The sequence below is a fragment of the Gymnoscopelus braueri genome (genome assembly GCF_963280865.1).
Source record: "Gymnoscopelus braueri genome assembly, chromosome: 5".
Taxonomy (NCBI): domain Eukaryota; kingdom Metazoa; phylum Chordata; class Actinopteri; order Myctophiformes; family Myctophidae; genus Gymnoscopelus; species Gymnoscopelus braueri.
The window spans coordinates 35,807,799-35,831,007 of record NC_137606.1 but is presented as its reverse complement, the minus strand read 5'-3'; the positions used below and the strand labels follow the sequence as shown (position 1 = coordinate 35,831,007).

The window sequence follows — 23,209 nt, the reverse complement described above, 5'->3', positions numbered from 1 at the left end:
TTGGCTTCTTTGTAAACAGAGACCTCATCAATGGCAGGTTTGGCAATTTCAAACAAGATTTCAAACTTCTTTTTTTTAAATTCAAGAACAATACCTTCTATTTCAAAAGAGAAAGGCTTGGAATCTACATCGATGAACTCATAGGCAGGTTTCTGAACTGCCCATGGCCCGCCAATGAGACGCAGTGAGAGTAGATCAACAGGGGGTCCGGGACCCCTAGGGGTACATCTTTGTGTGATTGGAACCTTTTTTTTCACGTCAACCACTTGAACCCTGGAATCCATATTCTGAGGGGAACATCAGCCGAAAACAGCCGATCTACAAGCACACGCCGCCGCGGATCTGCCATTTTCGGCAAAGAGGTTTGGTGTAGGAGGAAAAGAGCAGACCAAGTACAGAGTGAAGGTTAAGTTTACTAAGTATTGACGGTTTAAGTGGTTAAATGTTTTAAATGAAAATACACTGATACTAGTGAAAAAGTTTAATCTGAAACACAATAGTGTTCCCTGCCTCATCTCTCTCAGCTAGGGGGTGCTTGGTCTGAAAAACGTTGAAGGGTACAAACTGATCAGAGAATCTGACTACAGAATGCAATAACAATTACAAAGTATCATTTATTGATAAATGATCAAACTTAAAGAGTTGTTTTTCATGTAAATATCTCGACTGAATGACAGCAAGTCATCCAATATCAATACGTCCACATTCCACCCCGTTCACCTGGCAATTACATATACTGATCAGGTTATAAAAGCCATATTAAATGAAGAAACAAGAGGCCACACTGCTCGTACCCACGATGCAAACAGTATTTTAATGAAGGAAAAAAACAGTGTTTCAACCAGATTTTTTGCCAACACCCATAGCCATGATATGATCATGATATACGTCAGCCTCTTGTGTATTATTGCTTACACAGTATATACGGTATATGTGCTATGGTAAATGTACGAAATATGACTGGGAAATGTAGACATTTCCTAGCAGACTGAGAAATGTGTGCTAGGAAAGGCAAATAATCATGCCGACAACCACCAGAGAACTGATCGTCAGAATGCTCTGAGGTGGTTACTTAGTGCTGGATTGGATGGGCTGAAGGGAGGGGGGCGCTTGTTTTATTTTTAACTACAAACATCGTTTTACATGCATAACTTTTTGCATCACTTGAAAACAAGGCAGGACTGCGACAGTGAGGCTCATGAGAATACATACTATACTGTGTACACACAGACACCATTACATCTGACACCATCATGGTAAATACTGTTGGCATTTGCAGTTACACTGTATGTCATGTCACTGAATAATATCTCAAGATGCAATCAGGCCAGAAGCTCCAGTCTGTCAGTTTTGTGCTGACTACTAGCAAACTGTTCATGAGGAAGATGTATTTTATTTTATTAAATATGTAACTGAAATGTTTCAACCAAAAGACTTGCATGACGAAGTAGAGATTCATAAGGAACTTAACATGTAGCAAAAATAGACACTTTCCATAAGTTCAATCAAAACGGAGTTTAAGAAACCAGTTGAGAACCAGTAACTACAGAGTTTTCTTTTACAAGAAGAAAACCCATTAAAAACTTCTTTGCTGTGTTTAATGAGCCAGTTACAGTTCCATTATGTTAACAATAAACAGTCACCCACACTGTTATGTTTGCCTGTCTCATAGACAAAACAATGTGCAATGTTCATAACATGAAAGTGAGCTGATGTTTATTTTGTCAAACGGCTAGGTGGCTCTCTGCTATTGCATACTTACAGTACTATTTCATCTTACCTTTAAAAAGGTAAAGGATGAGGCAAATAATATGAACCAGAAATCTTTTCATTCCAACATTAGTCATTTTTCAAGTATCTATACTTTGTTATCTTTAAAAAACTACAAATACAAAAGGACAAAGTGCATAGATTATAAGCCACACTATGAAAGCTAATGAGCTCATAAATCTGGAAGACATGGCAACAGACAATAAAATGCACATGATGCAAATGATCACTGATTTGAATCTCCCAACATTTGAGAAAAAAAACACCATTTCCTTATTTTTTAGGCCCATTTCATAGGCTACTTACCAGACCAACTAGACTTGGACTTTCCCATTACAATGTCCCAAATTTAAAAATGAAATCGAATGAAACATTGAGGACATTAAATCCAGCTTTGCTTGCTTTACTTGACATTTCCTCTCGACTTGTGCAGAGGGTCTGTTTCCAGCATCCGTAGCGTCTGTCGGACTCCTTTCTCCACCCGACGGAAGTGTAGCCGTTTCCAAAAGCTTGGCTGCTGCTGACGACCCCACTCCAGGTCCCTCAAGAATACCTGAGGGGTTGAAATGATTTACAGCTTTATTGATCACAAAAGGAGATTGGGGAAGAACAGCAGTTCTGAACTGAACATAAATACAGCAGAATTAAACAGTGTCCTTAAAAGGAGTAGATCACCCCAAAAAAATCACTTGTTTTCCATCAATTACACACCCCATGAAGCCTTGAATTCATGGAGATTTTTATCAATTTTTTTGTCGCATTCCTAAGCCAATAATTTGATGACCGGCGGAGACTCAAGAGTCTCCTACCGATTGTCCTATTGACCCAGTCATCAAATTATTGGCTCAGTAAAAACTCCCATGAATTTACAGGCTTCATTGGGTGTGTAATTGATAGAAAATAAATCATTCTTTGGGTGAACTACTCCTTTAACCTAATATCACTGTCACAATAGTCACACAACAATGGACCATAGTCACACACTTTTATTATAGGATCTACAGGGAATCTAAATGCCTAAAGTTGAACATAACCTACATGTTATCATGGCTTGCGATGCCTATATTTTGTTTCCAATTTAATCACCATTTCAGACGCCCTGCAGGATTTCCAAAACGTTCCATCATAAATAACCGCTTTACCTTGTTGAGCGACAGGTTGTTGATGTTTGTTTGTAGTAGCTCAAACAGTCCAATTGATGGGTTGTCCAATAAACTTCAAAGTTGTGAATACAACAGCAAAAGGCATACAGTCTATGTGTGTGCATAGAAGAAAACAAGCTAATACATCAACTAGGTAATCTAACTGAATCGTGGCAATGACATTTGCATGTTGGGAAGTGCCACTGCATTCAAATTAGACTTCTCATGGACCAGGCCCATAAGGCCGGCCAAGTAGAACACCTGGACCATATTCTGAGGATGAAATATCTCCCAACGAGCTTGGGAGACGAGGTCTTGGCATAGCGGGAGACACCACGGCTGGCCATATAGAGAAGGGGAATGATTTCCTCCACCCAATAACTGCTTGCCCACATTGGGAGTATCAGTATCAGCGACAACCCCTCCTCTCATATTCTCATTAGTATGGCAGAAACCAAAGCCGGCATCATTACTTCCAGCCAATACTGGCTGGGATAATCCTATAAGAGCTTCTGAGGATAACACAGTGTTTCCCATAGTGAGAAACCAAAACAAATGTTTGAAAGAGAAGCAAACCATTGGCCCCACTGAGGCGAGTGGCCATGGGTTACACTGTATGTACAGTACATACTGTATGTGTAACATGCTCACCTGGAGCTGCTGCTGTACGCGCTCACGATCCCACGATGAAAAGTTCTTTCTGATCACACTGAGGATGGGGTGCCAGTCCTCTGAGAGGTCCTCTCCTTCGGTGACCGAGGCCAGGACCCTGACCCGCCTGCCCGTACCACCCTGTCCCTGGTCCTCCTTGACGCCGCGAACGTACAGGGACTGTTTCCCCACGTTACTGAGAGGGTTCAGGTACAAGCTGGGCCAGGAAGAATGGAAGAGTACAGCTTAGCAGAATGTCTAACATTTATTAACATGACAGATCCTATTAACTGATTGACTGCCATTGACGAGTGCGCTCGGCAATCGGCCCGAGGCTCAGCCTGCCATTGATGAATTGAGTGTGTGGTGTTTTCAATGGTTTACACTAGGGGGGCGCTGTTTGCCAACCTATGAGTGATACTATGACTTCTGGAGAACAGTAGACCCAGAAATAATATGATCACAACAAAGCCAGCCCCGTCCGATCTAATTTTAAGGATTTAGAAGAATACTATTTTCTCTGCTTTGTTGTTTTTTGGCGAAAACAAGCCACATTCAACTGCCCACGACTATTGCCCACATCGATTGGCTTATCACAGCGGCACATTTTTTTTCTCTTTTAAAGCGTTCGGCAGGTGGATCTTCGTGAAGAAAGATATTCTATGATTTTTCAAAGGTTAGCGAAATCGCTCGGAATCACTGGCAAGGGCAGCCAGCCATAGATGATGTTTAACTCTGGCAGTCAATGAGTTAAGGAGGGAAAATTTGCTCAATTGATTTTCAGCTCATTCGTCCATTTATACATACTGATTTGATCTACTGTATGACAGTCAGCACACCTTGTAAATGCGTTGTGTGGATCAGATTCTGGCTATTAGAAGACAGATACAATGTTGCAGAAGAACAAGCATGCCAGATTTTATGTTTTGGTTGATTTTGTCATGGTTTAAGTGGCAGATTTACTTTCCTAACCAGAACACGTCGTAGGCGACCCAGTACATATAACAAGATTGCCAGCACTATAAACTGTAGCATTCGATTAGACTTTGGTCAGAACTGGTGAACTTGGACAGAAAGATGGGACAATGAGATCCAAGTTGAATATGGAAGGAATTGATCTTTAATAGCCATAGTATTGGCGTCATCTGACAACATTGGACATAAACATTATGACTGTGCTCTGAGGTGTCATGATTTATACTTGGCTGTAGTGTCTTATACTACGGTATCCTCACTGATACTGGGGTGTTGTGCTTCATACTGGGGTGTCATGTCTTACTGCACAGTGTGTATACTGGGGTGTTCCCTGCAGGCGTCCACCAGGCTGAGAGCAGATGAATCTCCGATGTTGTTGTAGGCCACGTTGAGCTCCTGCAGACCTGCGTGCAGATGGAGGCTATCAGCCAGCTCCAAGGCCACCTCGTCCCCCAGGCCTGTGTGCATCAAGGACAGATGCTTCAGCGAGCTGTTCTTTGGAAGGGCCTCCAGCAGGGTCCGGACCCCAGCCTCCGACAGCGGGTTATCACACAGTCTGGAGGAGCAAGGCGTGGTAGTCAGCACTTTTATTCAAACATGACGACGTTCACAGTTTGGTTCCAACAAATTGGTACCGTTGAAAGTTTAATTGCCATGTTGAGCAACTGGGTTTTGGATTTAATAAATATCTTTGCATTTATTAAGACGAATACATGACAAATGCTGGAGACAAAGGCACAAACTTTTTAAATGTATTCATACTTCCTTAATGGCACTAATTTAACACTGATAATCCATGTCATGTATCGTTTTCATCCATGTAAGGATGAATACTTTGTGAAGCAGAGCAACAAATGAGTATGATAGAATAAGTCAATAATATTGTAAATCAGATGTACATACAACAAAGGACTTGAACATCAGTTTAGGTCAGATTTGTGATAAATATACATAGTGACTTTGCTTTTGGTTAAAAAAAAAAATGGTCTGTAAAGCTCCTGAAAATAAGGACTGTTCACACAGGCGGTCTTAGTTTTTATTTAGCTATGCATATCAGTTTGTTACTTATTCTGTCTGGAAGCCTAACCAAACACTGTAATGGGTGTATATTCACACAGGGTTTAAGTGATATTTGTTATATTTCTTTGATAAATTAAGTGTTAAGTAGCTCTATACTCTGATAGTAATCATTGCTTATTCAGTAACAGGGGTCTCCCTGTCTCTCCAGCTCTTTTCAAACCAGAAAATGCATTTTGTCAGGTCGGGATATCAATTTCATAGAGTCAGGAAAAGGAAATTTAAGCTAGTCTTTTTGGGGATCTCAACTGGCAAGCTCATGGCTAGCCACCTCATTAATGTACGTTCCTGTAAGAGAGGAAGGACTCTTCCATAACGCTGGCCAGCTTGGCTGACACAGGCCTGTTAAGCTTTAACTGACCAATTTGATAGTTTACTGGTACTTCTTGCAAAGTTAATGTTTATCTTTTCTTTGGTGTGCTTTACCTTCATCAAATTTACTTAAACCCACTTGACAAAAGTATTTTTGTGTAAATAGAGCAGCCCGCCCTGAGGTCTAATACTGTATGTCCCATGGCCAGGGTAGATTCACTTTAGGCTGAGCTGTAGACGTTTGGTTGAAGCACCATCAGGAGAATAATGGAGACATCTTACTGTAGAGATCTAATAGAACTCTTAGAATCTAGTAGCAGATCTCGTAGGAGGATGCACGACTCAGGACCCAGGCTGTTAAACTGGAGACTGAAGCAAACACAAAGGCACACACCATCACATACTCACACACATTCTGGTTATACTGGTTATTAGCAGGCAGAGCAAAGGAAGGCGTCATCCAATGTAGTCAGGCAGCATTTACATGCACACTAATTAACCAGTCTTCTTAACACAATGAATACCCTGATAATGATTACCCAATAAATGGCAGTCAGGTGATAATTTGGATAAACTTAACACTTCAGTATTTCAGCCTGATCTTTAAATTATTTGACCATGAACCACAATCTTGAAAACATGGCACATTTTAGTGAAATAAATACAAAATATATTTAAAAAAACATCTGACATGAACCCCACAACTTCCATCTGATGCATTTTTTTTGCATTTCTATCCAGACCACAGAAAATGGGTTATTGGCGGAAAATTGCCTTTCAAATCATGTCAATGTTTTAACTGAGCCATCAACTGATTAACCTGATTATTCACAGTAACTGGATCATAGTGTGCATGCAAACATAGTCAGTATACACACCATTCAAAATCAACAGTAACATTAACCAAATTAATGTTATATCACCGTCACTGATTGGACAGAATATGAGCTACATGCTTTTATATAAGATCGGATTTGGGATGTTCTTGATATAAAAGCATGATAAACAGTAATTCAACACAATCTGGGCAGTTACATAATATATTTAATCACTGTAGACAGACGTTTTTCAACACCAAGTACTATGACTTAATTATGATTTCTTTTACCGCAAAAAAACAAACAAGTTCAGACCAGTACGCGGTCTCAGGTGTTATACCTGTATTAGTGCAAAACAAGTACTAACACCAAACCTTCCTGGAGGGTAGGCTTTTGTTGTCAGGTTGGTAAAGTTATGACCTGATACATGCAGTTAATAAAACCACCTGCTTAAAAACATTTACCAGCAATACAATTGAGGAAGCAATACAAAAAAAGAGGAATTTATACTGCTGCATGTGTGGCTCATTGTTTTATGGCTCTGACAAAGATTTATCACCTGTATACTTATCTTTGTGACCTTGATGTGTCTGCACAATGTTTTATCAGGGATAATTGCTGTATCTGGATTTGAAAAGCACTGAATGGACTGCCGTGAAGAGTGGTTTGTTCACCAGTATAGTAAATATGATTCTGGTCTTAAACCAGTTGGAGGTTCCTCAAAGCAGTTTAGCTATATGTAGTGATCATGTAACTCAGAAAGTTAAAACACAATGCCAGTGTTTCTGGAAGTAAATTTGTTTCTAGAATTAAATTTGTTTATAGGGTGAGTACATTATGTAGAGTGGTACAAAGAATACTTCATCTACCGTCATGTTAAACATGAGTCGATAGTAATAAATATATAAGACAATATATAAGACAATTTGGCAGAAACGCATCAAGATAGAACATTTCGGGTATGGTCCAAGCCTAATGAATTATAAAAAATAAACAAAAACGTCCACAGGTGGTGAATCTCATGCAGTATATTTTTATGAGAAGGTCTTCCCTACAAACCACAAGAAATTTGTGATAAGTTAAAGTTTGTCTCACTTGAGGTTGTGCGTGTGTCTGAAGGCAGGCCATAGCATCTCAAGCGAAGTGTGCGTCAAATGGCAGGATGACAGATCCAGCTCTTCAAGGTGAAAGCTGAACAAAAAGATACCAGAAGCAACTTCTTTTACAATAAATTACATTAAAATGTAATATTCAATATCTTAAACCATTGTAGAAGTTGCATTTTGTTATGCATTTACACAAAAAAAAGGAACTCCTACACTCCCCAAGAGGAACTGATTTCCCTTTTTCCAGCCATCAGAAGTTATAAAGAACCGTCTGGTAACTGCAGTAGTTGGTTGAAAGAATATGGATCTTTGTTCAAAAATACTGTAGACTTATTTGGTGGAGCTGTATTACATTCAAGAAACAATTGCAGGACGGGAGACATTAACCAGTCAAAAACAATACAAATACCTGTCCGGTGTACAGGACAACACAGAACTCAGAACAAAGCACTTGAGGGGAGTCATTCGGATGTTGGTGAGATCGATAGTCCGAATGGAGGACAGGACGTCGGCGGTGAGTCTGGGGTTCTGGAACTCATACAGCAGAACCAACAGGTCCATCAGTTCCTCAGGTGGCTGTGGTTTGCCCAACTCTGTTGTTCAACAAAAAACAATGTTTTTAGTCAAAATGCTAGTAATCTAGAGACGGACAAGACAGAAACAAATCTCCTTTTAGAGGGCATCACAATAGTAATAATGTATAACTGGAGTGTGCCTTATCTGATCAATAGTAGAAATTATAGATAAGGTGAACAAAAATGCACCTCTATTCTCTCAAATATGTCTTTAAATGGTATTTCTACTTTGGTAGTTAGTATAGTAACACAGAATAGGGGACGGGGAGAATGGCATGTGACATGTTTATGTCAGATTCAGTGCTATAGGACGTGATGGTACATAAGTGGTAGGCCCACTTTAAGGCCTCATATGTTTCATACTGTACATTTGAAACTAGCCCACACAGATGCAGGTTTGGTTCTGAAAACAGCTCTGTGGCACACAGGTGTCTCAACCGGGTGACAAATGTTTTGAAAACATTTCAAAACGGCAAAAGGCCGTCACTTCCCCACAACATATTGCTGTGTCCAACAGAAACAATGAGAGCTCTGCATCCGTCTTTAACCCTACACACTACCCACCTTCTGAATTCTGCTATGTTTATTATATTTTTACAGTGAGCTTTATCCAACTCCTTTCTGTTTGGCGGGAGTGGATCGTTTGTCCACCATTGTAGAACCTCTTGCTCAACATTTGTGTCTATGTGAACCATAGCACTGTGAATGCACAATACTGCAACTTGATTGGTTCAGGTGTGAATGACCCATGTTGTGAAAACAGTGCTGAAAATAAACTGGTTTTACGATGCAGAATTTGAGGGTATAAACACAGTGTATGGGGCTGAATTTCTCACAGACCTCTATGATCACTACTACCTGGGCATGCCTGTTCCCCAATATCTTTCAAAAGAAGTTACATACTGGCATTTTAATGTGCCACGACAACGACAATAGTAATGTTCAGGGTTCACTTCTGACCTGTGTTGCATGTCAGCCCTCCTCTCTCACCTTACTTTCCTGTCGCTACACTGTCCTCTTGCCTCAATAAATGCAGAACAAAATAATCAAAAGTTGATACCTCTGATAAGGTGTTTCCTCAGGGCCCGTGTGATCTGAGACACCGTGGTGCTTTTGATGATGCAGCCCAGTTGCTCGAGGAGAACACGATTCCCATAATGCAAAAGGCCACCCATGAAGATCGGGTACAGCTCAAACGGCTGTCTGTCTTCATGCTGCTGTAGCAGCGGACCATGGACCCCCAGCAGGCTTTGCTCTACCTGATCCAGGACGTCCTCGTTGTAGAGGTCCTCGGTGCGGAACAACTCTGTGGTCATCGTTTTGGCGATGCTGGCCTTGCTGCGGCTGCGGATCTTCTCGTACACACTGGGAAAGAGCTTGAGGAGGTTGAAGATGGCAAAGACACGGAAAGGGATGAACTTGGAGAGGATTAAGATGAGGGAACTGACGTCCTCGCCTGCCTGGCCAACGGCCATCGTCACCTGCTTGGTGAACTTCTCCAGAGCAGATTTATTCTCCCCTAAAACCACATAGAGAGCGGCCAGGTACTCCTGCATGGCTGGGACAGCAAAGACGTACCGCCTCTCATCTTTTTCATGCACTTCCCCCGGGTAACCCTTACCACTCTTCACACAAGGCACCAGGAAGAAGTCGAGAACGTCAGTTCGGAACACGGCCAACTGACGCAGCTCTTCGTCTGTTGTCGTCTTCACTCCCACCCACTGCTCCAGCTCCTCTTCTGTGAAGCAGGTGCGTCTCTTTGTCACGCCATCGAACGCCAGTTTTCCGACAGTGCGGACCACGTACAGCATCAGAGAAGTCTGCCGCTCGCCCGCCCCTGCCTCGGGCCCCAGCCCCATGCCCAGCACCTCACCGCCAAAGTTAAGCCTGAGAAAACTGGTGTATATCCCGGTCAGGGTGCGGATTGGTGCTTGGGCGTCCGTAAAATGGAGATGGTGTAAGGTGGCGCAAGTGAGCCAGCAGTAGGATGGGAGGAAGCAGGCTGCAGCCAGCTGGCTTTCCCTCTGGAGGTTGAGGAAGAGGAGCTCTATGAGCTCCTGTCTTCGTGGGCATTCCCCGCCCTTCTGAAGCCGGTTGTTGAAGTAGGCCCGCTGACTCTCTGGGTCGGTGAAGCCACAGATCTGTGTGTAGCGGCTCACGTACTTCGGAGGGATGCGGTCCAGCGCAGACAGCCTGGTGGTGACCAGGACACTGGCCTAGGAAATAAGAAGGAAGAACTCAAAAAAATATGTTGAGTGATGTCCTGATTATTTTATTATATTAGTTTGATTGATTGAAAAGCACGCTGGGTGTTCGAGGGACTGAGTCTTATTTTATATTCAAACTTCTTGATTCTGAACCCCTTGAATTTCCCTCAAGATACTAATTAGATTTAAGACATAAATCTATCTTCAATGTAACTACAGTAGTTAACCACATGAACCCTAGGATCCCTATTCTGTGCAAGTCATAATAGGCGAACATTCTGCAAAAATAGCAGATCCACAAGCTCACTACACTTTACAACGTGACCTTGTAGAACAGAGGTAGGGTATCAAGTACAGGCCCCTAGGGGACCACAGTTAACAAAGTATATAGGCTTTAAGTGGATACGTATGTAGGTGTATGTTCAACATAATAACGTATGCATCTAGTAGATACATATAAGTAGATACAATCTTTATCTTATTTCCAAACAACATGTCATTGGCCTTGATGAGAAGCTGCTTGCTCATGTCCTACCTCAGGCAGGAGATATTTCCTCAGCAGGTTGACAACCACAGCCTCTGGAGAGAGAATCTCGCTGGGGTCACTGCAAAGCTCTGTGGAGCCGATTCGGAAGTCAAGGTTCAACTTTTCCATCCCATTGAAGAGGAAGAGAACGTCCTTGGCATGATCCCCCTCCCCGCTCAGCAGGGGGGTCCTCTGCAGGTGGAGGTACTTCCTGCCCACCAGGTCCTTTAAGGAAGTCGACCTGTGTGGGACAGCCAGGTGTCATGGTCAGTTTGTCCAGCTGGCATCAACACACATCCAAAGAGTGTGAAAACACAACATTTCTGTAGCCTGTTGTACATCAACTCATTTAAAGGTGATTTGCAATTATTCAAATAATTGCAAAATGGGTTTATATTCTGAGAGTACTCATTGCTATAGAGTGTTTGTTCAGTAAAAGGAGTCTCCCATATTTCTCCAGCTCTTTATTAACTCTCTCAGTGCCACGCCCCGAGATATCCCGAGTTTTTCCCCGAGTACCCTCCCTGCCAGCACGAGAAATCCCGAGTTTTTACTTTTGACTGTGGTCGCGCTATTCTGTTTATTTTTCATGATCACTTTCGCTTACTGACTCCTTCAGACTCATTGGGTTCCGGTTTCATGACGCAGATTCCGTTTCCGGTTCTCATTTATTTCCCGCGGTCATTTTCGGCCAGAATAGGGAAAGTCACGGTTTTTCACACGGTATAAAAAACAAACAGAGAGGTCCACGTCTACTCTCTTTGGTCTGGGTGACGATCAGTCATCGTAGTCGTGTATCACATCGTAATTTAGCCCGATCAACGATTGTCGAAAATGTCAACATCCGGTTATGACCGGATGTGACGTGAGCCTGTTTGGGAGGGGGCGAGTGAGCCAGCGAGGTCATCAATGTGTCGATTTGTTGCTCTCTACTGGTAGAACTGTATTATGGGTTTAAAAACCCAATCAGATAATTTATTTGAATGAAAAATTACAAAATTAAAAAAAAAAAAAAAAAGCAAATTGCTGGCACTGGGGGAGTACTTTATGAAAATACTCTTGGCAGTGAAAGAGTTAAACAGAAAATGCATGTTCAGTGCTCTCTCCTGATTGGCTTAAATGTTTTCACCTACCTGAAAATGTACTATATTCTCTTTACTAGCTGGAGAGACCCCTGTGACCGAACAAACGCTCTGTAGCAATGATTACTATCAGAATATAGTACTTAAACCTTTAAAAAAAAAAAATATATATATATATATATATATATATATATATATATATATATCCAAAAAAAAATCACTTACCCTACCTTTAATATGAATGGGATTTCAATAATTGAGCACTCAGTTGTTTGATTGTTATTAAATGTGTAACATAATATCTCGTATTTTTATGTAAAACATGTAAACCTCTGAAAGAAATGCATTAGCACAGGGGTTCCCAAACTTTTCCATGTGAAGGAACCCCCCAAATAGCCGTAGCCTCTGGCTGTGGTGCCCCCATTGTGAAATCATGGCTCTTAAAATATATGTATATTGAAAATATCCAATGTACAAGTTCAGAACACGTTGTATTGCACCGCATTGTGAGCTTGCAGATCTATTTTAACAATTTTTGGAAATATTTTAACAATAATGACATGCCCAAATAGGGTTAGTGGGTAAACTGGCACAATAATGTTATATTAAATGACACAACACCCCCTATTTTCCTCTCCTTTCCAATTGGCCACCTGGCGCCCTCTGGGGGACACAGCCACCACTTTGAAAACCTGTCCATTAGCAGAGAGTGGAAGACATGTTACCGTTTTAGCTGGGAGAGGTCCTCACAGGAAAAGGGTACCAGCAACTTGAACTGGGTCAGGGTTCTCCCAGCACACCAGCCCAGAACCAGCTTGCGGACCACCATACTCTTCCCCGTACCCACCGGTCCATACAGCAGTACATTCAGCCCTCTGTTGTCATTCCACTTCTGTGGAAAGTAAATGCGTACCATACCAAGTATGGGATCAGTTAAGGGCCATACACACACACAGACACACACACGCACACACACACATATATGTCACAGTATGATTGTAAAACCAGTCAGATTGAAAAAGGTGCACTCGTTTTCACCGACGGAGGCGCGCCGTCTGAAGGTGACTTGAGCCACCGCCGAGCGAGCTTAGGCGGTGACTCAGCACCGTCTGAGTTATGTCCTGATAGGGACAGAATCGTAAATCTTCGCCCCCCACCACCCCCCCTAGTCTCGGTACCTCTGAGATGTCATTTCTTTTTTTGACAGGTGAACTTGAAGGAAACGAGCACTCCTTTTTCAATCTGACTGGTTTTACACACACACACACACACACACACACACACACACACACATATATATATATATATATACAGTATGTATGTTACAGTACAATTGAAGAACCAGTCAGATTGAAAAAGGAGTGCTCGTTTTCTTCGAGTTCACCTCCCGCACTCCCCCGCGTTTGTACATACAAACAGAAATTAATATTACAAAGAAAGAGAAAAAAAAAGGGGAAGTAAAGAAAGTAGAAGTTAACAGTACTTCTCCTTCCTGTTATGATAATTTGAGGAGCTGTCTTACATGGGGGTCTAGTTCACTGAGATAATTCATTCTCAAAGAAACGAAAGCAGCTTTGGCGCAGAGATATAGTTGTTAAACATGAACCCCTGCTAGCCTACTCGGAACGATGCCAAAATATAATTGGCTATCTACATTCCTAGTCGTCTCCCTCTAAGGTTTTCTACTAATTGGTCTCGCTAAAAAAAAATACTGCAGGGTTCTGAAAGGGAATGGACTGCCTGTCACGCTTCAAAAGAAAATGAACCACCCTCCCTTGCAGAGTATGCGAGTGGAGTGTAGTGGCAGCGGTTTCATGTCCCAGCTTGCATTCTGTCATCACTCTGCTACCATTCCATTCCAGGTTTTCTAAACCCTGCTCCCTCACCACTCGCATGTGAGGAAAGCTGGTCTGGGTCCGCTCCATAGAATTAGGTTGGCTCCTCACTCGCTTCTTTCTCTCTCAGGAGAGTGTCAACAGGCCTCATTTTAATTAACAGCATTGTACTGTATTTAAGAACCAGTCTGATTATTTACATTTTAATTTCATTGTATTGATCTATTGATGTTAGGAGTGTCATCATTTCAGCTTCAGATGTATCGTTTAGGGCCTTACGCTTATTAATACCATACTCACCATTACACCCACCCTTACTATTACTTACTGTAAGTATTACCCTTACCATCATTTGCTGTGTCACTTTCCTGTGTAGCTGCAATACAATGCGTACAGACATATTTGCCCCAAATACTGTCATGAGATCAAATCCCATCAAAGATTTTGCTCTTCTGCCTGTACCAACATGTCTTTTCTATAAACTCTGTGTCAAGACAAAAGACTTTGTGTGTTGTATATCGTCTCTGTCGGGTGGAAAGGTCCAAAACTGTTACTTTTCAGGATTCAAATTCAAAAGTGGCAAAAGCAGCAGATCTACAAGCGTTTCGAGCTTGTGGATCTGCTACTTTTGATGCTTTTGTGTGACGCTGTAGTATGGTCAAGTAGGGCATTAATTTACGAAAAAAACAAAGAGTTAGAACATGGAGACAGGAGGTTTCTGCCCGACAGCGACAATATGACTAACCTGGGTTGGTTCAAAGAGCTGGTCCAGGGTCAGAGCGCGGCTGAGGGGGGTTTCGGTCTGCAGTGGGGAGCGGAGAACCCCTCTCCTCTCTTCAGGATGTGTCTCCAGGATATAGGGATCCACATGCAAGCTATCTGGGCTGAAATGCACGCCAAACTGTTTCTCCTCATGGGACAGGTGGCTGAACCACTGCATCAGTTTCCTCTTATGGATCTCTATGGGATCTGGGCAGAGAAATGGAATATTTCACATAATGTAATAGGCTGTATTTGTGTCCAGGTTATACATTTATTTCTATTCTCTTTAAAATGAATAACATTTGTAAGCAATTTAACATCCAGGAGATCTAAAATAATAAGCAGTCTCACCACTGCTAATTGCATTTTTTAAGATGTATAATAGACATGTCAGGGTGTAAGAGCCATTGGGTTTGATCTCATCTTATCATCAATATATCAAACTTACCGTTACCTGGCTGAGAAGTACTGGAGCAGAGACTCCTGCAGTAGAAACCAGTAGCTGGGTAGAGAGAGAAGTTTACCCTCCTCCATACTTCTCCAAGCTGATTCAGTGGTCTGTGACGTGAAACAAAACATACAGGTTTTAGACATTATCTAAATGTGATATGTGGCTTCTCATATGAACCAAAATGTCCTCTCAGTGATCAATACAGTCTTATATTCCAAGACGTCTTTACAATGTAAAGCTCTTTTCCAGAGTCGACTTAAAAGCACTCAGCTGGAGCAAGTGTCATAAACATTTGCCAAATTACAACAGGGTCATGGGTTCAGAGAGATAACAGTATGAAAACAAAGACCTTAACTTAGGAGGTTCAAGTACAATCTTGGCACTACATTAATTTCTTTACTAAGCAGTGATGTAGCAGTGTCTGGAGAAGTGGGTATACTCAAATTTTGAAAAGAAAAGGTGGTCCATGTCGTATATTAAAGGAACATTTTCAGAAACAGTGACATTTACAGAGACAAAACTCACATTGGCACTATCACAAAAAATCCAAATGGAGAGTAGAGACGTAAAAAATAAAGACAAAACATAGACCGCCATGTGTTTAAAAAAGGTATATCATCATTATACTCATGGCTGGCAGTGACTCAGGAGGAAGAGCGGTTGCCTTGGAGCCAGGTTTCCAGTTTGTTCCCAGGCTCAAGTGTCTTTGAGCAAGAAACTGAAATGTACTAAAGGCAGTTCAAAGGTGCCAAATATGTTAAGACTGTTGTTTGTTACGGTCCTGTAGGCTATGCTGGTATCTTTTGTCTTAACTTTTAATTTGCCTCAATGGCACATGTGAAGGAGAGATGGCCTCATATCTGCCACTCAAAAATGTTTGCAGAGGCTTTGTGCGTTTGTCAAAAATAATTTTGCAAGTTAACACCCACAAAGTATAACATAGCGACAGCTATATTCAATTGGAGGAAACAATACGAGTCGAGAGAGGAAGTGCTACATGTGGGCAACCACTGTGTGTGTGTGTAGTGAGAAAGACGCAGGATGTTTTGACTTTTCTGCTAGACAGAAATGAGAAGTCATAGGAGAATGCACAGTTGGTATCAATAGTGTGGCAAATGAGTATTGAAACCGTTTGAAATATTCATAATATGTACTGACATTTTTATATTTGTGAGGACACAAAAACGTATTACTATGTGCATTAGGAGTGAATATACACAATTACCAAAGACGTCAGTATAAGAACTATAACTTTGTATAGTCTCCACTAAACCACTGATACCAAGTAAATACTACATCATAACAATTGCCCATTAAACCCAAAACTATTCCCATTGAATTAACAATAACTGCACTTAACATGAGTCTTCCTAATTTGCATACATTTTACAATCTATAATTTATACTGTAGGTACCACTATACTATATCATATATACTGTATATCATACATGAGTATATCATAGTATACAATACCTTAGTAAAATAACCTACTAATCAGTACTTGAAATGCAGATGTTTAGTGACTAATGAACTGACCTCTGCACTGAATTCATCATCCTGGGTGGCTGAGGACGTCAGGGCCCTGAGGTTGACCTATGTGAAAAACACAACATTCTCAGTGTGTGTTATACATATTTATTGCTCAAGTCAGTCAATTCTCCACCAAGCACACCGTATTTTCAGTATGAATTGGAGATATGAGACCTTTATTGATCCTGCAGGGGAAATACAGAAAAAAACTAGCATCTGCCTAAACAATATGCCATCTAAATAACATTCTGAGCATTTATGGTCACACGAACAGTACCGTATGTATGTAAATAACATAATATATGAACAAGTAACAAACATTCATCTGATTCTGCATAGGATATAACTAGCATTACAGTCCAGGACCACTCCCAGGTTATATTTACAGTTAGGGAAAATGAATGCAGCCATCTATTGATTGTACGGGATAATGTAGCCCATCTCCTTGCCAAAAAAAACATTACATTTTCAAGGCACACCCTAAGAGTGAATTACCAGTCCCGGTGTCTCCTCTGAACCTCACTACAGAAATACAGGAGCATCTTCCTGCTAAGTGTAACCACTCAAGCCCTGTTTTATACTTTGTAGGTGCCACACAGTGAAAATAGTCCATCTGCAAGCTCACTATGCATCAGCAAGCTTGCAATGCATTGTGAGCTTGTAGAGCGGTCTATTTTCACACTTTTTGAAAATATTTGAAACGTTTAATGACAACACAGTAAAGCTTGAGAGCTTATTTACATTGTCCTTTCATTCATAGAACAAAAGGCAGTCAAATAAGTAAGCATTATATTAAAAAACTGACTTTCACATGTTCAGCGATCACTTTAACTATATGTACCTGTAACACCAAACCCAGAAAGAAAATGGACTCCCAAGAGGGTGCAACAGGTGCTTTATTCACCTGTTTCCTAGGCTGTGTGTTTTCCACTTCCTGTCGATTTGATCCAATGAAATCCAATGAAACTGGTCAGATGACCAATGATATCCAATGAAATCGACAGGAAGTGGAAAACACACAGCCTATGAAACAGGTGAATATAATATGGCGCTAATCAGTGAATTGGTTGGGGAGGAGTCACGCCTGAGGCTACATTCATGTGAGGGTGCGAACTAGCTGTCACCAACTAGGCTGTATTCATATCTTTATTTACTTGCACGAGGGGAGCATTCCCCATGCACCACACCATCATTGATGGAACAAAGAAGAATAAAGTTAATGTTTTGGAATGGCCAAGTCAAAATCCTGACCTTTAATCCAATGAAAATGTTGTGGAAAGTGTTGTGGAAGGAGCAGTTCATGTGCGGAAAGTGGGAAACAGTGTTAAACTGTTCTGTATGGAATTAAAAGTAAGTAGATGGGTCTAAATTCCTCCAAACCGAGGTGCAGGACTGACCAACAGTTACTGCAAATGTTTAGTCACAGTTATTGCTGCACAAGGGGGGTCACACCAGATACTGATAGTTCACTACTTTTGCCACTCACAGATACGCAATATTGGATCGTTTTCCTCAATAAATAAATGACAGTATAATTAAGTATCATATTTTTGACAGATCTATTTATTTGGGTCTACTTTTAGTTGTGTGAAAATCTGTTATTTTAGGACATATTTATGTAGAAATAATGTAAGCTAAAATCAAACTGACATCAAAAGAAACATTGGTTCACTTAAAATCATTCTTCAAGTGTATCATCTGATATAGGCCTAGGCCTAGTATTTACCATACCTTAACGTACTCCAAGATTTCACATAGTGGACAGTAGAGAAAAGCACTGCAGCAGCTTCCCCGCCCAGCAGTGCAAAAGACATCAACCTGTAGTAACACAAAATACATTTAAATAATAATAATAACAATGTGCTTGCATATTATGAACCTGTATACTGTCTACCAGTTCACCCAATATTACTCAGAATTATACCAATCACTGAGTTATCAATCTAAGATTCAAGATGTCTCTAGCGTAGACAGAGGATCAGAGATCTCCGCCTTCTGGCAGCTGGACAAACCTAAATCCTGTATGAAAGCCTTGCAGAGCCTGGTGTTTTGTTGTTTGCTGCTTGCTTTTGTGCTCCCCGCCCAGTCTGACAGGCAGGCTGAGTCATGAAACACCAGCATCAGAGTTCTTCTAGAGTCATATTTCCCTTTCCTATTCTATTCGTGTTCTTCTTTTCTTAACCTGTACATATTGTGTTGTTATATAGTCTGCAGAGGATGTCACCAACATGTTGCTGCTTGTACTTATACAGTATGAGTGAGTGACAAACCTCTTTGAATCTTTAATCTCTTTGAATCTTTCCCAAATCCATGCACCAGCTCCCCTTTGGCACAATACATGTTCAGAACAGCAATTTAACAGGAGTCATCATATCTTTCTGTTCTACTTTCCATGCATCGGTACACATTCATAGTTCCAAACATTTTCTTGACAGCAGGCATGTTGCTCTGCTCCAGTCAAGTCACCCGCCTTCACCTTTTAGACATGGTCTACACCTCATAGCTTGGAGGGATAGTTGCATTGTCAGTGATTGCCTCGTTATTTGTGGGGACAACAACAGACAGCACTACAATGACAGCAGTGCATGTCTAGTACAGTTTTATTGTCTCTGCCAGGCCAAAGGCAGAGACTATGTTTTGCAATCTGTCTGTCTGTCTGTCTGTCTGTCCGTCCGTCCGTCCGTCCGTCTGAGTGTGAGTGTGAGTGTGAGTGTGAGTGTGAGTGTGAGTGTGAGTGTGAGTGTGAGTGTGAGTGTGTGTGTGTGTGTGTGTGTGTGTGTGTGAGAGTGGGTGTCCGTGTCCGTGAGTGTCCGGGTGTGTGTGTGTGTGTGTGTGTGTGTGTGTGCGTGTGCGCGTGCGCGTGCGCGTGTGCGTGTGCGTGTGCGTGTGCGTGTGCGTCCGTGTGTCTGTCAGTGACCAGCTAATCTCCACCACTGTTGGCTTGGTCGCAGCGAAACTATGCACACACACGCCCTGGATCCCAGAGCAGAACCTCTGCCCCAAATTTTTCACATGGGGCTGTTATAGCGCCACCAGGAGGCCATTTTCTGCAAAAAATTTTTTTTTACAGTACTCCTACAGATTTTGTCCAAACATCACGCAAATCGGTACACAGTATCTCTATAGTCATTAAACGAAACTTGTCTTTCAGATTTTTCATGTTCCATCCTGATTGGCTAAGATTCCAAAGTTTGCAGGAGTGCTCCGTTTTGAACAAAATGCCTCAAATCATGAATTTTGTAGGCACATTCCCACTAGGCCGAGGAAGAAATGCCACTTGAAAATTTTCAGAATCAGATTCGCATTTTTACCTATAACTCCACCGATCTACGTAAAACTTTGTATGCACACTCCCTAGAGGCTGAGGAAAAATATGATTGATATTAAAAAAAAGATTGAATATATTGAGATTACAATTAGGGTTATATTCAATTCACTTAAAGTACATTTTTAAATAGATTGATTGGTAGATTGAAAATGTGATACAGTATTTGGAACTTTCTTACACCATTATAAATCACAATATAGGATAGAGCAATTGTTTTAAAATATATATATAAATATATCTGTTTTAAATAGTGGTGGGGTACCCAGTTTGTAACGCTGACTGCTGTATTGTAGTTATTGTAAGAATCCAGACAGCCAGCCTGCACACCATGCCCTTTAGGTGCTGTCAAGGACTCATAATTAGCCTACTGTGTTGTTGCCCCAAAGACAGACAACATGTTTTAAATGACCAAGATTTTTTTTAACAAAGAACTATAATGTTGGTATTGTTTTTTAATGTATATGTTCAAAATAAACAAATACTAATGCATTCATTCAGATCAATAGTAGTCTACTTCTATTCGTTAACATGCAATGCAAACTAATCATAGAGACAGTCCTGCCCACACAATGGCTGCTTACATCGGTGGTCATTTTGACAGATCATATAGGTTAATAGACTAATGCATGGATTTTAGCACAAGTAAAGCCAAATAAGTTTCGTTTACTTTCGGCAAATACCAAAGCGCTGCAGCTCAGTTTTGTGTCCATTTAGCTCATAATTGACCAGAACTTGCAGCTATAGCTTTACTTTACATAATGTACATATAGCTAATAGGACCCCGCTGCTGCTACTGACATCTGGGGGCTTATTCTAAAGAGTTCCTATCCTAGCCCTGAAACATGCTGTCATATTGTGACAGACGAGCGTCATGTGAACCATGGCTAAAGAGTTCCATAACGATTATCTTAATTTCTGATGACAATGAATTGCCAAATTGGTTGTAATGGATATAGTCTAACGTTTATTTATCGATACTTTAGTTGAGTCTATATGTCATAAAATGTAAAACGTTACAGATGACGACACATCCTCTGTAAGCTCGCCATAGAATGGCTGATATTCCATACATTGCATGTATCAACCTGCGGTAACGTGAACCCCTGGTAAAGTGCTATGTTCCACCATGTACATTCACTGATCGTATACGAATCGTATGTTTTAGAATCAGAATGTATTTTCACAGACAGCTGCGCCAAGCCGGGGCAACAGTTACAGCCAAACAGTTAACATTTGTTTCATAATTGTAATGTAGCGGATTGCTTACCAGCAGCTTTACCGTTTGCGTCGGTTCCTTATGTCAGAGGCAGCGCAGCTACATGAAGTTGGCTTGACACTGACAGCTACCGAAGTTGACTTGAGCCGCTTGACACTGACAGTGACATTGAATTTGAAAGATCAGTGATTTTCCGATATCAAAGCTACGCGTTCGTCAAGCTGTGAGAAAGCATGCGTTTGACTTCCGGTCAGTGGACTTCAGAATAAGAGCTTGTTGACTGGCGATATGCTGCTACAGCCTCAGGTTGTTAAAGGACGACTTCACCCATTTCCAACCTATATCTTCATATAATTGGTCCTCACTCATGCGCATGATAAAATGGTACCATTTTTGTCTACTCACTGTGTGTCTCAGAGGAGGGTTGTGGAAAGTTCAGAAACCCGCCTACCAGTGACAACATCGGTAGACAGGGTTTTGTTTTTTTTCAAACAAGATTACAATTTCTTTTATTTGTTTATTATTAATGCGAGAACAATGGCTTCCATTATAGGAAGCCAATAAAAAGTCTGCAGTTTCTATCAACTTGGATTCCCCATCGATGATGTCACTCGTAGGCGGGTTTCTGAACTGTCCACAGCCCTCCTCTAAGACGCAGAGAGAATAGACAAAAATTGTACCATATTATCATGAGCATTAGTGATGACCAACTATATGAAGATAGGTTGAAAATGGGTGAAGTCGGGCTTTAACAGTAACAAATATTATGACGAAGCACTGTATAACTAATCACCAGTATGTTTTCAAATATAATAATAATTACAATAATGATATATACAAAGACTGTTTTTTCGATGCTACTGCATCTTCCTCAGATAATAATTATAATATGTTTTAATAAGACTGTAGTTAGTCATTTGGGACTGTACTAAACACCAGAAAAACTGACAATTATTAGCCTACAACATGAGGGAGTTTGTTGCACAGTAAATCCAGTGTGCATGCTACAGTACACACACATCACAAAACAAATGGCCAGCTACATTTTCTAAACTTAGTCAACTTGTGTTGCAGACTTTGCTTTTTCTGTTCAACTTCCCCTCATTTGCATAATGCTACCAATATGTTTGCATCTCTCCTTATCATTTAGGCCAACATTTAGTTCCATTTTCGACTGTTTTAATCTGTACAGTGATTTCTCTAGTCTACACACCAGTTTTTGTATGTATTATCTTACCTCTTTACCGCCTGGTTGTTCCATGTTGTTCCATGTAAATATTGCTGCATTACGCAGTTTTCTCATCATCTGATGTAAAATCAGGTTCTCTCTTTTTTTGCATTTAGCTTTTTTTTTTTATTGCATTACCAATGCACTGGTCGTGTTGGCAGTGGGAGAGATTAGAATATTTAACATAATCTACATGGTATAGATGGGTGTGACCTTGTATGTTTCTGATCCATCAACATTGCTCTTGATCGCATACACCAACTTACCCCCCTCTATTTTCTTACCTCTAGGTAAGTTGGTTTAGGGTAAATGTGCTATTCTTTTTTTGTATTTCTCCATCCATTGCATTAACCCATTCCTGTGAGATATAGGTGCACATTTCAGCTTCCCCAAATGTTGAGGGTGTGTTGCACATCAGTCTGTAAAGCCTAATTTATACTGTGTTAGCCAAGCCATGGCTCATGGCTCTGTAGGCCTACTATACTATTGGAGCCATAAGCCATGAGCCACACAAGCCATGCTATGGCTCACACAGTATGAAGGCTTAACAGTAATCTACGTTTGTCACAACCTGGTCATCAGTTTCTGCATGCTCATCAGTTTCCTCATCCTCACCA

General features: G+C 41.0%; 1 protein-coding gene across 3 annotated transcripts; it reads right to left on the bottom strand.

Moving 5' to 3' along the window:
- Nucleotides 1–785: 785 nt before the first annotated feature.
- On the bottom strand, nt 786–21,552 carry nlrx1 (NLR family member X1). 3 transcript variants are annotated; one of them, XM_080428015.1, is made up of 14 exons: nt 21,416–21,552; nt 18,552–18,638; nt 16,827–16,883; nt 15,287–15,396; nt 14,822–15,045; nt 12,967–13,133; nt 11,169–11,400; nt 9,487–10,642; nt 8,261–8,444; nt 7,841–7,936; nt 6,210–6,296; nt 4,843–5,094; nt 3,564–3,780; nt 786–2,323 (listed from the first exon to the last, which is right to left on the bottom strand). In XM_080428015.1, exons 3-14 carry the CDS (start codon nt 16,844–16,846, stop codon nt 2,174–2,176), a joined length of 2,895 nt encoding a protein of 964 aa, XP_080284141.1. In that variant the 5' UTR covers nt 16,847–16,883; nt 18,552–18,638; nt 21,416–21,552; the 3' UTR covers nt 786–2,173. The 3 variants fall into 3 exon arrangements, with proteins under 3 accessions (XP_080284141.1, XP_080284143.1, XP_080284142.1); XM_080428017.1 differs by having other exon boundaries at nt 15,293–15,396; XM_080428016.1 differs by having other exon boundaries at nt 21,428–21,448.
- Between the last annotated feature and the right edge of the window lie 1,657 nt (nt 21,553–23,209).